The sequence below is a fragment of the Mizuhopecten yessoensis genome, unplaced genomic scaffold (genome assembly GCF_002113885.1).
Source record: "Mizuhopecten yessoensis strain PY_sf001 unplaced genomic scaffold, ASM211388v2 scaffold10651, whole genome shotgun sequence".
Taxonomy (NCBI): domain Eukaryota; kingdom Metazoa; phylum Mollusca; class Bivalvia; order Pectinida; family Pectinidae; genus Mizuhopecten; species Mizuhopecten yessoensis.
The window spans coordinates 913193-928425 of NW_018408653.1; the positions used below are offsets into that span (position 1 = coordinate 913193).

General features: G+C 37.8%; 1 protein-coding gene across 1 annotated transcript; it reads right to left on the reverse strand.

Annotated features, from left to right (window-relative positions):
- Window positions 1-2918: 2918 nt before the first annotated feature.
- Window positions 2919-7777, reverse strand: LOC110461719. The gene is made up of 3 exons (XM_021515345.1): window positions 7662-7777; window positions 4334-4357; window positions 2919-4059 (listed from the first exon to the last, which is right to left on the reverse strand). Exons 1-3 carry the CDS (start codon window positions 7720-7722, stop codon window positions 3332-3334), a joined length of 813 nt encoding a protein of 270 aa, XP_021371020.1. The 5' UTR covers window positions 7723-7777; the 3' UTR covers window positions 2919-3331.
- Window positions 7778-15233: the final 7456 nt, after the last annotated feature.

Here is a 15233-nt window from a genome sequence, read left to right on the forward strand (position 1 = left end):
CTCTCCTTCCCCCTCCCCCTCTTATTTGCACCCCCTACTCTCAGTCTTTTTGATGGTCACTGTCGTATTTCCCCCATTACATTCTGTTATCCGCTTTCTCCCCTTTCGCTGTTGTCATATCGACATTTAGTTACAAATTAATCTACTTTGTTTAAATAAGTCCCCATTGTTCCGGCCCAGACCGACTCGTTGATTAGTAGCCCAGCGATAGGGACGGGTCGTGTTACGGCGGCTGGCATTTTGTAACACTCACCTTATATCGGCGTGGTGGGTCAGGTAATTTTATTTGTGGCGAAGATGTAGAGTTCTAGATGGGCATGCCAGAAGATGTGGTTTGGTCTTATTGATGCGGTCCAATATTCTTGTCGCCTCGTCAATTGACAAGTCTGATGTGGTTGTAGGTTTTAGCACGAACTTAGCTAATCTAATTCTATGGTTTTAGAATCTGTGTTTATGATATCGAAATTGTGTGGTTTTTATTATATCAACGAAAATAGTGTCTTTGTATGTGTGATGGTGCGTGTTGTCTAGGTGTTAGTTTTGTCCTTATATGCGTTTTCTTTGTCCATTTATTTATTTATTTCGTCTAAATATGTGTTTATTTGTCTTCATGCTCAAATTTTGTCTTCATGTATGCATCTGTTTTATCATATTGTCATGCGTTAACTTTTTCTTTCTGTACGTGTGTGGTTTGTTCTTATATGTGTTTGATTTGTCCGCAGCATCTACTTTATTCTCAAGGATCTCTGTCCCACTGCACTAAGTTTTTCCTATTAACTTCCGTTTAGATAAAATTGTAGTACAGTTGGGCCAAGACACTCTCGTTGACTAGGTAGCCCAGTCGACGAGAGCGATAGTATATCGTAAAAAAATACGTCTTTTCCGAAAAATACTTTGTTAATCTTAATCAATATATTTCGGTAGATGAAGCTAGTGTCAAAATCGACTTGTAAGATCAATGGATGTATTTTTTTACTTATTGTCTCTAAATGCAATGTCAACAAAACAATTTACAGATCTGTGATACATTTGTTTTGTTTATCGTGGTATTTATTGTTGCACTGTGCGGAACATCCCGGGCCCCAAGCCCTGAGGCCCTATGTATTTAAGTTATAAAGATCAAAGATCAAAGTTATATTTTAGAGAGAAAAATAAGCGAAAATACAACAATCTGAACCCTAGAGATCGATTGCCTGCCTAGCACCGCTGACCTTTTTTTACACACAGAATACTGTAGTTGATTGTATTGTGTTTATTTCAATTTTATTATTTCTCACAAAAGTCCCGCAAGATAAGTTTTTTTTTTCAGAAATGATTTATCAAAACTATAGCCTTGTCGGAAAAACAATTTCCAACAGTTTTTGGCAGTGGTACTGGGATCCTTGAACTTGTTACGACGACAAGGCCAGTAGGCCAGTAGGAAGTAAGGAAACAATTAAACATTTGGTTTGTAAAATTGTTGAACGAATTATGATTTGTTAGTATTTAGTTTAAATTAACGCAACGTACATGAATCATATATTTCTAACAAGGTACGAAACTGAAATTATTATTTTTGCGTGCATTTTGAGCATACAGTATTAAAATAAAAGGTCATACTGGTCAAGGTCATGTACGTCAAAATGTTTCGAAATCAGAGCGTGATTAACGTATTTCTGTTAATTCCACAGCAATATGCAGTTTTTAAACATTTAATGTTTATGTTGACGACTAGCGGATACAGCACAAACTCTTGTACAACGTAGATTGTAGTATTAAGACATTTGAGGTCGATCAAATGTTGTTGCTTTTTATAGGAAAACGAAATATTTTATTATTTACCACGATCTTTATGCATTTGTTACATTTTTTACAGGATAAAGAAATAGTTATTTATCAAAGTGGTTTTCATAGCTGAAAGATGAAATGAAAAACAAAAGGCGCTCTCCTCGAAATCGTGTTGATAAGTTATCGATTAAAGAGGTTTGCATTATTAGTTATAATGCGAGAAGCGAGCTATTTCGAATTTTTTATTATTATTATTATTTAGGTTTGTCAACGGTTAGCCGGTTAATCCAGTCACTCCATTGGAAGACCACGAGCTGGTTACCAAAGCCAATAACCGAATAGTCGGACATTGATTTACCACACGGGGAACCCCATGTTCCCCTGGCTTATATACCTACAGATTATCTATCGGTGAGACTAGAATCGAATTTTTGTTATAAGAACCGAGTTAAGACTGACCTATTAGGTTATTGTTTTTGTACTCGATAGTAAAGTTTGACAAAGAGATGCCGACAACACCATTAAATTTAACACATGAAGAAGCGTTAAGTTTCTGAGACTGAAAGTCAAATGCAGCAAGTATGTTCTCTTCTTCCTACCAAATCTGGAACATAGCGTTCTGTAGTTTTCTAGATTACAATTGGATTAAAACTTTAATAAAACTTCTAACTCCTTTTTTCTCCCAATATCAACATATAACTATAAACTTCTAACTAATCATCCAAACATATCACTTCTTACTTTCTAACAAAGAAAAAATGTGTAGTTTTCAGCTTATAATTAAATTCGTACAATAGTACGTTTTTCAAGTTAGAATATCTCCAAGCGGGTACTGCACAACTATTTGCTAGGCGCCATCAAGGGTGAGAACTCAGATGAGGTTAGTTGCTGTGGAACACATTAAGTTTTAGTTAAAAAAAATCATAGCTAACCATTATGAATTGTGGAGGTCCCTCTATTTCGCTGGTTCATTTTTTTATATTTGTTTTAAAGTATTGGCGAAATTGTACTTTTAACGTTTTTCAATGTGTCTTTATTGGTGAAAATAGACTTTCGTGAAAACGAAAATGGAAAAAAAGAACCAAGTTATAAACTAGAACCTCTTCAATGGTATCACAAGTAATGAGAGTAAACACAACAAACACGTAATCGCGTGTTTCTTTGTCTTTATTATAAACTTTCTACACGGCATGCACGTGTATCTTTCCTGCCCGTGCATGCTGTTTACTACCTCATTAATACCGTAAATAAATATCACCATGATGACAAACTTAGAACTGTTTAAATAAAAACGTTGTCTGTCGCGAAATTAATACAATGGTGATTGATGAAGACATATAAAGTCAGCGAGACATCTTGGCGATGTCCTTGATTATTCTTGTTCCAAAAGTCATAGGACATGTTATCATAGTTCGTGGTGAACGCGTCGCGGCCTAATGGCTGTTCTCTCATCAGATTTGTGATAATAAAACCCAATCTGGTGTTAACAAAATACTGACAATATCTTGATAGACGATACATCTGATCCAAACGATGTTATACATAATAAAGTCTTTTAATCAGTTTAATTGCCACTTGGCACGGTGTTGATGAAACCGGAAGCGCATGTCTTGGCTGAGTCGTTCCACTTCAGACCGGTTGGGCAGATATTGACGAACACATCTCCCCACAGATCACACTGCAGGAACTTATTGGAGTCATTGGCATAGGAGAAGAAAAGCTGGCCAGCCGAAAGTGACTCTACTGTGCATGGGTTCGTCATGGTGTTTCCGCTTCCACTTCCACTTCCGGTTCCAGAACTGCCGCTTCCAGTTCCAGTATTGCCGTTTCCGGCTCCAGTACTGCCACTTCCGGGGAGAACGGTTCCAATCTGGAAAACACATGACAGACGAGACTCTTGCCATACAAGACCAGATGGACAGTCTAGGATGGTAGGATGACCAAGCAAATCACATTCGATGAATTGGGTAATATCATTAGCGACAGAGAAATAAATGTTGCCCGCCTCGATGTTGATCTTAGTGCAGGGGTTGGAGCCAACCACGGCTGGGCCGGAAGTGGCGGTCACGACCACGACGGGAGCAGCCGTGGAAGGGGCAGCTGGCATGGGTTTTGAGAGATCGACACAGGAAGTGCTAGCAGATACGTAGGTCTCTCCAGCCGGGCACTGCACGATGAACATCCGCCCAAAAAGGTCGCACTGGATGAATTTAGTGTTGTCGGTTGGGTGAGGAAAATAAATTGATTGGTCCGGATTGGAGTTGCAGGGGTTGGGAACATTCATGAAGGCATCTGAAAAATCATCACAAATACAATACACGATCATGCCCCAAAATTACTACTGTTCATGAAAACTGTTGTTTGTAAATATAAATATGCATTTTATGACTTACATTATTTACACAGAAACCGTTGCTTCTTTTGTAGATTTTGTATAAGTGACTGAATCTTTCAATGTTGAACATAATCCTACAATTTATAATTTTCTCAACTATTTAAAACATACATTTTTAGTTTGTTTTTCGTATATATTTTTTCTCTCTCAGAAAGCTAGGTGATAACTTACCTGGACAATCTGCCTGCCTGGCAACTGTAAAGGAAAAGAAAAATCGTTAGAGAGGGATTGAGTTATCAGCGTACATATATTGTTATCAGTTAGCATTTGTTATCTACACACCTCTTTGAAGTTAATCAAGATATATGTTCACCTGTCTGGAGTCTACAACCGGGAAATACTTTCAAGCAGAATTAAAACAACTAGGGGCCATATGTTGTCAGACACGACTCCGCTGGTCTGATTCTAGACAATAAGGTCCAGTTGTCAGACAGACGCTGAATTACAAGGTCCAGTTGTCAGACAGACGCTGGATTGCAAGGTCCAGTTGTCAACCAGGCGCTGGATTACAAGGTTCAGTTGTCAGACAGGCGCTGGATTACAATGTCCAGTTGTCAGACAGGCGCTGGATTACAAGGTCCAGTTGTCAGACAGACGCTGAATTTCAAGGTCCAGTTGTCAGACAGGCGCTGGATTACAAGGTCCAGTTGTCAGACAGACGCTGGATTACAAGGTCAATTTGTAAGATTAACTCTAATGTTTACGCATTATTAACTTCGTTCCATTGTTAATATAAATTGATAATTACCTAACTGGGTGTTTATTCTGTGAGAATGAATAAAATCACTGTCATATATATACCAGTACATGCATTGTGCTTTGATTGCAATTAACATTCAACTTTGCTACATACTGGAAACTCAGTGATTGATTGATTGATTGATTGATTGGTTTTACGTCCGCTTCACTACCGAGTAGGTCGGTTATCCAGCATACGAAAAAATACGGGAAAATGAGTAGAAGATATGATGTATGGAGTGAAGGAATAGAAAAGGGAGACGGGGAAGAGAAGGAAACTGAGCGGTATGTCACCTTGCTAAATGACCCCCACCCCACCCCCTTGTTCTACAACGCTCTTTTATTTCGTTATTAAGTTCGAATAAAACTTGAACCTATTTCTTTGAACGCATATGTGTATCTCTGTCATTTTCGTGCATACGTTCATGTCAATTACACATGAATAATATTGCATAAAATAGAAAAAGGATTATGAACGATAACTATGTAAGCACCTGCTCGACTATGCACTAGGCAGAACACCTCCACTTTTCACTTGGCAGAGCGAAACATTTAATTCGGGACGTATCCCTTACTCCACGCCCCAGGTATACACGGTATGGGTGACACGTTGCGCCACGTATACTTCGCTAATATCCCCACGCCCCAGGTATACACGGTATGGGGGATACGTTGCGCCACGTATACTTGGCTAATATCCCCACGCCCCAGGTATACACGATATGGGTGACACGTTGTGCCACGTATACTTGGCTAATATCCCCCCGCCCCAGGTATACACGATATGGGTGACACGTTGCGCCACGTATACTTGGCTAATCTCCCCACGCCCCAGGTATACACGGTATGGGTGATACGTTGCGCCACGTATACTTGGCTAATATCCCCACGCCCCAGGTATCCACGGTATGGGTGATACGTTGCGCCACGTATACTTGGCTAATATCCCCACGCCCCAGGTATACACGGTATGGGTGACACGGTGTCGCCACGTTTGCTTGGCTAATATCTAAATGGCAGTTTGTCTGATAAGGCACGCCCGTGTTACTTGTAAATTTAAATGGAATCTACCCTGGACAGCAGGGGCCGGGCACACGAGATAAGAGCTTTTGTACTACAAACACAGGTCCATTTCTCATATGTCCGGCCCCTGTGTTCAGGACTAAATATTGGTATCCAAGTCTGTACTAGTCAACCAATCAAATAATATTACAATATCTAAACATAAATTGTTTATTGTTTCGCTAATCATGAAGACTATTACATATAACAAAGGCTGTTGTTATTGCTAATTGTATTTGACAAATATAGTTGAAATACAAAAATGTGTCAGTTTAACTTTCTCCGAATAACAAAAATGCAGCACCTCTTTGTGGGAAAAATCATTTTGTAGGTTGTCAAATACCATTAAATAAGGGCTACAAATAATGGTCAACAAAATAGGCGACTTGTGATATCAGTAAGGCCCCCCTTTGTTGCCACCATTTGTTTGCCGAAATGTTGGTGGTCTTTTCAATATATCGAAGGACAAATAACGAAATTGTTAAGAGAAAGGGGGCCAAAACATATGTTTAGCAACGTGCGAGGTGGCAATCAGATTGATTGGCCCTATATCAAAGTTTTAATGTATATGTAAATTATGCAATCAATCATATTGTAGATAAGTGACATTTCAATACAAGCGTAGTTTGTGACATGCGAAACATAAACCGGTTATTTGTAAAAACGCATAAGTAAATTACTCAAGATTGAGGGAATACTTTCGTTTACTTTAAGGTCAGCCTGAAAGTTAATGTCAATTTTCTTATAAAAAAGTACGTCTTTACCGATCGAATATATATACGTCAGTAGTTAAAAAAAAAACTCCGTTGACATAGTAGGGAGTTAGAGGAGTCAGGAGTTATGTCCCCTTGTTGCTGTGACACCGGTAAATAGCTGACTAAGAGTTACTCCCGGTACGTCATGTCCTTGTGTACTTAACTTTGCAGACTTTGTCCGTGTGTTTTATGTTGCGTCATTTTTTTTTTATTCAGGAAAGAAATTTAAAAAACAATAAGGTCCAAACTGTTTTATTTACAGTCAAGAATGTCTTTAATAGATAACGCTCCGTTTAAATACAAAGACACTGCCTCAGTGTTCATTGACAAGGATATAGTATAGAACATTGTATGAGGTGATATTGAGGTTTTAATGGTATCTGATATGTAACACTAGTTTAATTGAAATCAGAATCGCTTAAAAACACGACCCAAGTTCAATAGTTATTCCACGCTCGGAAAGCAAGTCATTCAATCTTCATTGTTGTTTAAATCAAATGATCATTAACTGGTTTAATAATTATTTTATCGATGATAAAAAGATTCCTTTATCAAGTTCAAAATTCATTTACTAAAAATTAAGTATGTTTTGAGTATGGAAATCTTTTGTGAAAAAGGTGCGTGTCACAGAAACGAAGCTTACACCCTTAAATGTAGCAGTAATTGGAGGGGCGATCTAACGATATCTATGTTTGTTGTACTGACGATATAAAATAAAATAAAAAGTTATATGGTAGTTTACCTAGTGAAAAAAGTCTTACGTAAAGTGACCGCCAAAATGTTGATTACAGTTTGAAATGTATTTACAAACCTCTTTCGTAAATAGTTCAATGTGTTTTGTATCAAACTTGAAAAAATGTAAGCTAAAGTCTTTTTCAAAACCGTAACAAGAATGCAGTTTTGTGAATTTCCGTAACATATAATATTAGCTGCAGCGTACTTACCCCTGTGAGGAACGGCGGCGACCAAGCCGAGACAGACGACGAAAACGGCGGCGGGGATCATTTTGGAGTATTCAACGGTCGGAAGGGCTGGCGGAGAAGACGGGGACAATGTGGCAACAGATCCTTAAATAGGGACCGGGGACTCCCGAGGTTCTTATCTTCAAGATAAGTTGGTCATTCGGGAGCTGTTGGGTCAACCAGATGTATGTTAGGAATGGAGCAGGCCGTTATCGGGTACGTAAGTACGAGTTGACGTAGCGGCGAGTCAGCGTTGCTAGACCCCAGTACCCTACTCCGGACAAAACCACAGGGAATTTTTCTTACAACTTTCAAAAACTTTTAATTGATATCTCATAGTTTTTCAATAAAATAATATCAGTACCGAGTTTTATTTTTATATTACTTCTGAATTTTATACTTAGTTGGGCGTATTTTTAGAATTCTATTTACGTATCTTGTTGTAATTATTCTTACTTCCCCCAATTGTTGACCCCAACTGGGGTTAAATTAATATAATGATATTGGGTGGTAATACCTATCAAATTAACGGGATCTACCCTTGTTTGTCAACACAGAGTTCCGCTGTCGAATGTCGTGACCTGGGAGGTCGAAATTTCGTCAACTCCCATCCGTAACTAAATCTCGAAAGGAAATTATCTTTCAGATTACAACATTGCCAAATTTTAACAACCCCACGAGGTTTGTCCAAACTTGAATGTGTGTAAAGAGATAAGTGGTATAGCAGCGAAGTCAATCAAATAACCATGTTGCCAGTCTGTATACATCTGTCATCAAACTTTGTTTCTATCAAGAGTGCACCATTGGTAAATAAAATCAATCGATGTTAAAAACAAACTACATACTTAGTTTGAAACAGCCTAAGAAAACTCGTTGGCCGATATATTGCAGATTTCAGCAGTACATATTGGGCTTTTGGCAATATTCTATATTCTACACAAAGCTTTGCATTGAAGACAAGTCTCCATTCTTCTAGTTGTAATTCTGGATCCAAAAAAAGACTCATGTTTTCTCTCTGTAATTGAAGAGCACCGGAAAGTCTTCATTGTTCTCCATTATTGCAATCGGAGGTGAACAAAAGTCTCCTTCTTGTTTGGCTTTAATAAGGGTGCCACTAAAAGTCCCTCTTGTTTGGCTTTAATAAGGGTGCCACTAAAAGTCCCTCTTGTTTGGCTTTCATAAGGGTGCCACTAAAAGTCCCTCTTGTTTGGCTTTAAGAAGGGTGCCACTAAAAGTCCCTCTTGTTTGGCTTTAATAGGGGTGCCACTAAAAGTCCCTCTTGTTGGCTTTCAGAAGAGTGCCACTAAAAGTCCCTCATGTTTGGCTTTAATAAGGGTGCCACTAAAAGTCCCTCTTGTTTGGCTTTAATAAGGTTGCCACTAAAAGTCCCTCTTGTTTGGCTTTCAGAAAAGTGTAAATAAAAGTCCCTCTTGTTTGGCTTTCAGAGAAGTGTAAATAAAAGTCCCTCTTGTTTAGCTTTTATAAGAGTGTCATTGAATGGTCCTTTTGTTTGACTTTAAAAAGGGTGCCGCTAAAAGTCCCTGTTGTTTGGCTTTATAAGAGCTTTATTATAGTGATAATAAAAGTCCCTATTGTTCTTACTTCGTTGATAGCGGCCCACAAAAAGTTCCTCTTCTTTGGCTTTCATAAATGTCAACTCAAAGTCCCTTTTATTCTAACTGTAGTTATAGAGGTCCACTGCAATTCGACATTGTTCTGACTAAGTATAGAGGTCTACAGCAATTCCATCTCATTGTAACTGTAGTTATAGAGGTCCACTTCAAGTCCATTTTGTTCTAACTGTAGTTATAGAGGTCCACTTAAAGTCCATTTTGTTGTAACTGTAGTGATAGAGGTCCACTTAAAGTCCCTTTTGTTATAACTGTAGTTATAGAGGTCCACTTAAAGTCCATTTTGTTGTAACTGTAGTTATAGAGGTCCACTTAAAGTCCATTTTTGTTCTAACTGTAGTTAAAGAGGTCCACTTTGAGTCCCACTTGTTCTAACTGTAGTAATAGAGGTCCACTTATAGTCCCTCTTGTTCTAACTGTAGTTATAGAGGTCCACTAAAAGTCATTTTTGTTGTAACTGTAGTTATAGAGGTCCACTTAGAGTCACCTTTGTTCTAACTGTAGTTATAGAGGTCCACTTAAGAGTGCCACTAAAAGTCCTTCGTTTGGCTTTAATAAGGGTGCCACTAAAAGTCCCTCTTGTTTGGCTTTAATAAGGTTGCCACTAAAAGTCCCTCTTGTTTGGCTTTCAGAAAAGTGTAAATAAAAGTCCCTCTTGTTTGGCTTTCAGAGAAGTGTAAATAAAAGTCCCTCTTGTTTAGCTTTTATAAGAGTGTCATTGAATGGTCCTTTTGTTTGACTTTAAAAAGGGTGCCGCTAAAAGTCCCTGTTGTTTGGCTTTATAAGAGCTTTATTATAGTGATAATAAAAGTCCCTATTGTTCTTACTTCGTTGATAGCGGCCCACAAAAAGTTCCTCTTCTTTGGCTTTCATAAATGTCAACTCAAAGTCCCTTTTATTCTAACTGTAGTTATAGAGGTCCACTGCAATTCGACATTGTTCTGACTAAGTATAGAGGTCTACAGCAATTCCATCTCATTGTAACTGTAGTTATAGAGGTCCACTTCAAGTCCATTTTGTTCTAACTGTAGTTATAGAGGTCCACTTAAAGTCCATTTTGTTGTAACTGTAGTGATAGAGGTCCACTTAAAGTCCCTTTTGTTATAACTGTAGTTATAGAGGTCCACTTAAAGTCCATTTTGTTGTAACTGTAGTTATAGAGGTCCACTTAAAGTCCATTTTTGTTCTAACTGTAGTTAAAGAGGTCCACTTTGAGTCCCACTTGTTCTAACTGTAGTAATAGAGGTCCACTTATAGTCCCTCTTGTTCTAACTGTAGTTATAGAGGTCCACTAAAAGTCATTTTTGTTGTAACTGTAGTTATAGAGGTCCACTTAGAGTCACCTTTGTTCTAACTGTAGTTATAGAGGTCCACTTAAGAGTGCCACTAAAAGTCCTTCGTTTGGCTTTAATAAGGGTGCCACTAAAAGTCCCTCTTGTTTGGCTTTAATAAGGTTGCCACTAAAAGTCCCTCTTGTTTGGCTTTCAGAAAAGTGTAAATAAAAGTCCCTCTTGTTTGGCTTTCAGAGAAGTGTAAATAAAAGTCCCTCTTGTTTAGCTTTTATAAGAGTGTCATTGAATGGTCCTTTTGTTTGACTTTAAAAAGGGTGCCGCTAAAAGTCCCTGTTGTTTGGCTTTATAAGAGCTTTATTATAGTGATAATAAAAGTCCCTATTGTTCTTACTTCGTTGATAGCGGCCCACAAAAAGTTCCTCTTCTTTGGCTTTCATAAATGTCAACTCAAAGTCCCTTTTATTCTAACTGTAGTTATAGAGGTCCACTGCAATTCGACATTGTTCTGACTAAGTATAGAGGTCTACAGCAATTCCATCTCATTGTAACTGTAGTTATAGAGGTCCACTTCAAGTCCATTTTGTTCTAACTGTAGTTATAGAGGTCCACTTAAAGTCCATTTTGTTGTAACTGTAGTGATAGAGGTCCACTTAAAGTCCCTTTTGTTATAACTGTAGTTATAGAGGTCCACTTAAAGTCCATTTTGTTGTAACTGTAGTTATAGAGGTCCACTTAAAGTCCATTTTTGTTCTAACTGTAGTTAAAGAGGTCCACTTTGAGTCCCACTTGTTCTAACTGTAGTAATAGAGGTCCACTTATAGTCCCTCTTGTTCTAACTGTAGTTATAGAGGTCCACTAAAAGTCATTTTTGTTGTAACTGTAGTTATAGAGGTCCACTTAGAGTCACCTTTGTTCTAACTGTAGTTATAGAGGTCCACTTAAGAGTGCCACTAAAAGTCCTTCGTTTGGCTTTAATAAGGGTGCCACTAAAAGTCCCTCTTGTTTGGCTTTAATAAGGTTGCCACTAAAAGTCCCTCTTGTTTGGCTTTCAGAAAAGTGTAAATAAAAGTCCCTCTTGTTTGGCTTTCAGAGAAGTGTAAATAAAAGTCCCTCTTGTTTAGCTTTTATAAGAGTGTCATTGAATGGTCCTTTTGTTTGACTTTAAAAAGGGTGCCGCTAAAAGTCCCTGTTGTTTGGCTTTATAAGAGCTTTATTATAGTGATAATAAAAGTCCCTATTGTTCTTACTTCGTTGATAGCGGCCCACAAAAAGTTCCTCTTCTTTGGCTTTCATAAATGTCAACTCAAAGTCCCTTTTATTCTAACTGTAGTTATAGAGGTCCACTGCAATTCGACATTGTTCTGACTAAGTATAGAGGTCTACAGCAATTCCATCTCATTGTAACTGTAGTTATAGAGGTCCACTTCAAGTCCATTTTGTTCTAACTGTAGTTATAGAGGTCCACTTAAAGTCCATTTTGTTGTAACTGTAGTGATAGAGGTCCACTTAAAGTCCCTTTTGTTATAACTGTAGTTATAGAGGTCCACTTAAAGTCCATTTTGTTGTAACTGTATTTATAGAGGTCCACTTAAAGTCCATTTTTGTTCTACCTGTAGTTATAGAGGTCCACTTTGAGTCCCACTTGTTCTGACTGTAGTTATAGAGGTCCACTTCAAGTCCATTTTGTTTTAACTGTAGTTATAGAGGTCAACTTCAAGTCCATTTTGTTGTAACTGTATTTATAGAGGTCCACTTAAAGTCCATTTTGGTGTAACTGTAGTTCTAGAAGTCCACTTAAAGTCCATTTTTGCTCTAACTGTAGTTATAGAGGTCCCCTTTGAGTCCCACTTGTTCTAACTGTATTTATAGAGGTCAACTTAGAGTCACCTTTGTTCTAACTGCAGTTATAGAGGTCCACTTTGAGTCCAACTTGTTCTAACTGAAGTTATAGAGGTCCACTTATAGTCACCCTTGTTCACTTGTTCTAACTGTAGTAATAGAGGTTCAGTTACAGTCCATCTTGTTCTAACTGTAGTTATAGAGGGCAACTTAGAGTCACCTTTGTTCTAAATGTAGTTATAGAGGTCCACTTAAGAGTCCATTTTGTTGTAACTGTAGTGATAGAGGTCCACTTAAAGTCCCTTTTGTTATAACTGTAGGTATAGAGGTCCACTTAAAGTCCATTTTGTTATAACTGTAGTTATAGAGGTCCACTTAGAGTCCCCTTTGTTCTAACTGTAGTTATAGAGGGCAACTTAGAGTCACCTTTGTTCTAAATGTAGTTATAGAGGTCCACTTAAGAGTCCATTTTGTTGTAACTGTAGTGTTAGAGGTCCACTTAAAGTCCCTTTTGTTATAACTGTAGGTATAGAGGTCCACTTAAAGTCCATTTTGTTGTAACTGTAGTGATAGAGGTCCACTTAAAGTCCCTTTTGTTATAACTGTAGGTATAGAGGTCCACTTAAAGTCCATTTTGGTGTAACTGTAGTTCTAGAAGTCCACTTAAAGTCCATTTTTGCTCTAACTGTAGTTATAGAGGTCCACTGCAATTCGACATTGTTCTGACTAAGTATAGAGGTCTACAGCAACCCTTTTGTTATAACTGTAGTTATAGAGGTCCACTTCAAGTCCATTTTGTTGTAACTGTAGTTATAGAAGTCCACTTAAAGTCCCTTTTTGTTCTAACTGTAGTTATAGAGGTTCACTTAAAGTCCATTTTGTTGTAACTGTAGTTATAGAAGTCCACTTAAGGTCCATTTTTGTTCTAACTGTAGTTAAAGAGGTCCACTTTGAGTCCCACTTGTTCTGACTGTAGTTATAGAGGTCCACTTATAGTCACCTTTGTTCTAACTGTAGTTAGAGAGGTCCACTTAAGAGTCCATTTTGTTGTAACTGTAGTTATAGAAGTCCACTTAAGGTCCATTTTTGTTCTAACTGTAGTTAAAGAGGTCCACTTTGAGTCCCACTTGTTCTGACTGTAGTTATAGAGGTCCACTTTGAGTCCCATTTGTTCTAACTGTAGTTATAGAGGGCAACTTAGAGTCACCTTTGTTCTAACTGCAGTTATAGAGGTCCACTTTGAGTCCCATTTGTTCTAACTGTAGTTATAGAGGTTCACTTAAAGTCCATTTTGTTGTAACTGTAGTGATAGAGGTCCACTTAAAGTCCCTTTTGTTATAACTGTAGTTATAGAGGTCAACTTAGAGTCGCCTTTGTTCTCACTGTAGTTATAGAGGTCCACTTTGAGTCCAACTTGTTCTAACTGAAGTTATAGAGGTCCACTTATAGTCACCCTTGTTCTATCTGTAGTTATAGAGGTTCACTTAAAGTCCATTTTGTTGTAACTGTATTTATCGAGGTCCACTTAAAGTCCATTTTGTTGTAACTGTAGTGTTAGAGGTCCACTTAAAGTCCCTTTTGTTATAACTGTAGGTATAGAGGTCCACTTAAAGTCCATTTTTGTTCCAACTGTAGTTATAGAGGTCCACTACAATTCGACATTGTTCTGACTAAGTATAGAGGTCTACAGCAATTCCATCTCATTGTAACTGTAGTGATAGAGGTCCACTTAAAGTCCCTTTTGTTATAACTGTAGATATAGAGGTCCACTTAAAGTCCCTTTTGTTATAACTGTAGATATAGAGGTCCACTTAAAGTCCATTTTGGTGTAACTGTAGTTCTAGAAGTCCACTTAAAGTCCATTTTTGCTCTAACTGTAGTTATAGAGGTCCCCTTTGAGTCCCACTTGTTCTAACTGTAGTAAAAGAGGTCCACTTATAGTCCCTCTTGTTCTAACTGTAGTTATAGAGGGCAACTTAGAGTCACCTTTGTTCTAACTGCAGTTATAGAGGTCCACTTTGAGTCCCACTTGTTCTGACTGTAGTTATAGAGGTCCACTTAAAGTCCATTTTGTTGTAACTGTAGTTATAGAAGTCCACTTAAAGTCCATTTTTGTTCTAACTGTAGTTATAGAGGTCCACTTTGAGTCCCACTTGTTCTAACTGTAGTTATAGAGGTCAACTTAGAGTCACCTTTGTTCTAACTGTAGTTATAGAGGTCCACTTAAGAGTCCATTTTGTTGTAACTGTAGTTATAGAGGTCCACTTATACTCCCTCTTGTTATAACTGTAGTTAAAATGGTCCACTAAAGGTCCCTTTTGTGCTAACTGTTAATGGACCTCTATTACTACAGTTAGAACAAAATGGACTTGAAGAGGACCTCTATAACTACAGTAAGAACAAAATGGACTATTATTGGACCTCTATAACTAGTTATAACAAAATGGACTTTAAGTGGACCTCTATAACTACAGTAACAACAAAATGGACTTAAAGTGGACCTCTTTAACTACAGTTAGAACAAGAGGGAGTATAAGTGGACCTCTATAACTACAGTTAGAACAAGTGGGACTCAAAGTGGACCTCTATAACTAGTTAGAACAAAAATGACTTTTAGTGGACCTCTATAACTACAGTTAAAACAAGGGTGACTATAAGTGGACCTCTATAAGTATAGTTAGAACAAGGGTGACTATAAGTGGACCTCTATAAATATAGTTAGAACAAGGGTGACTATAAGTGGACCTCTATAGCTATAGTTAGAACAAGGGTGACTATAAGTGGACCTCTAT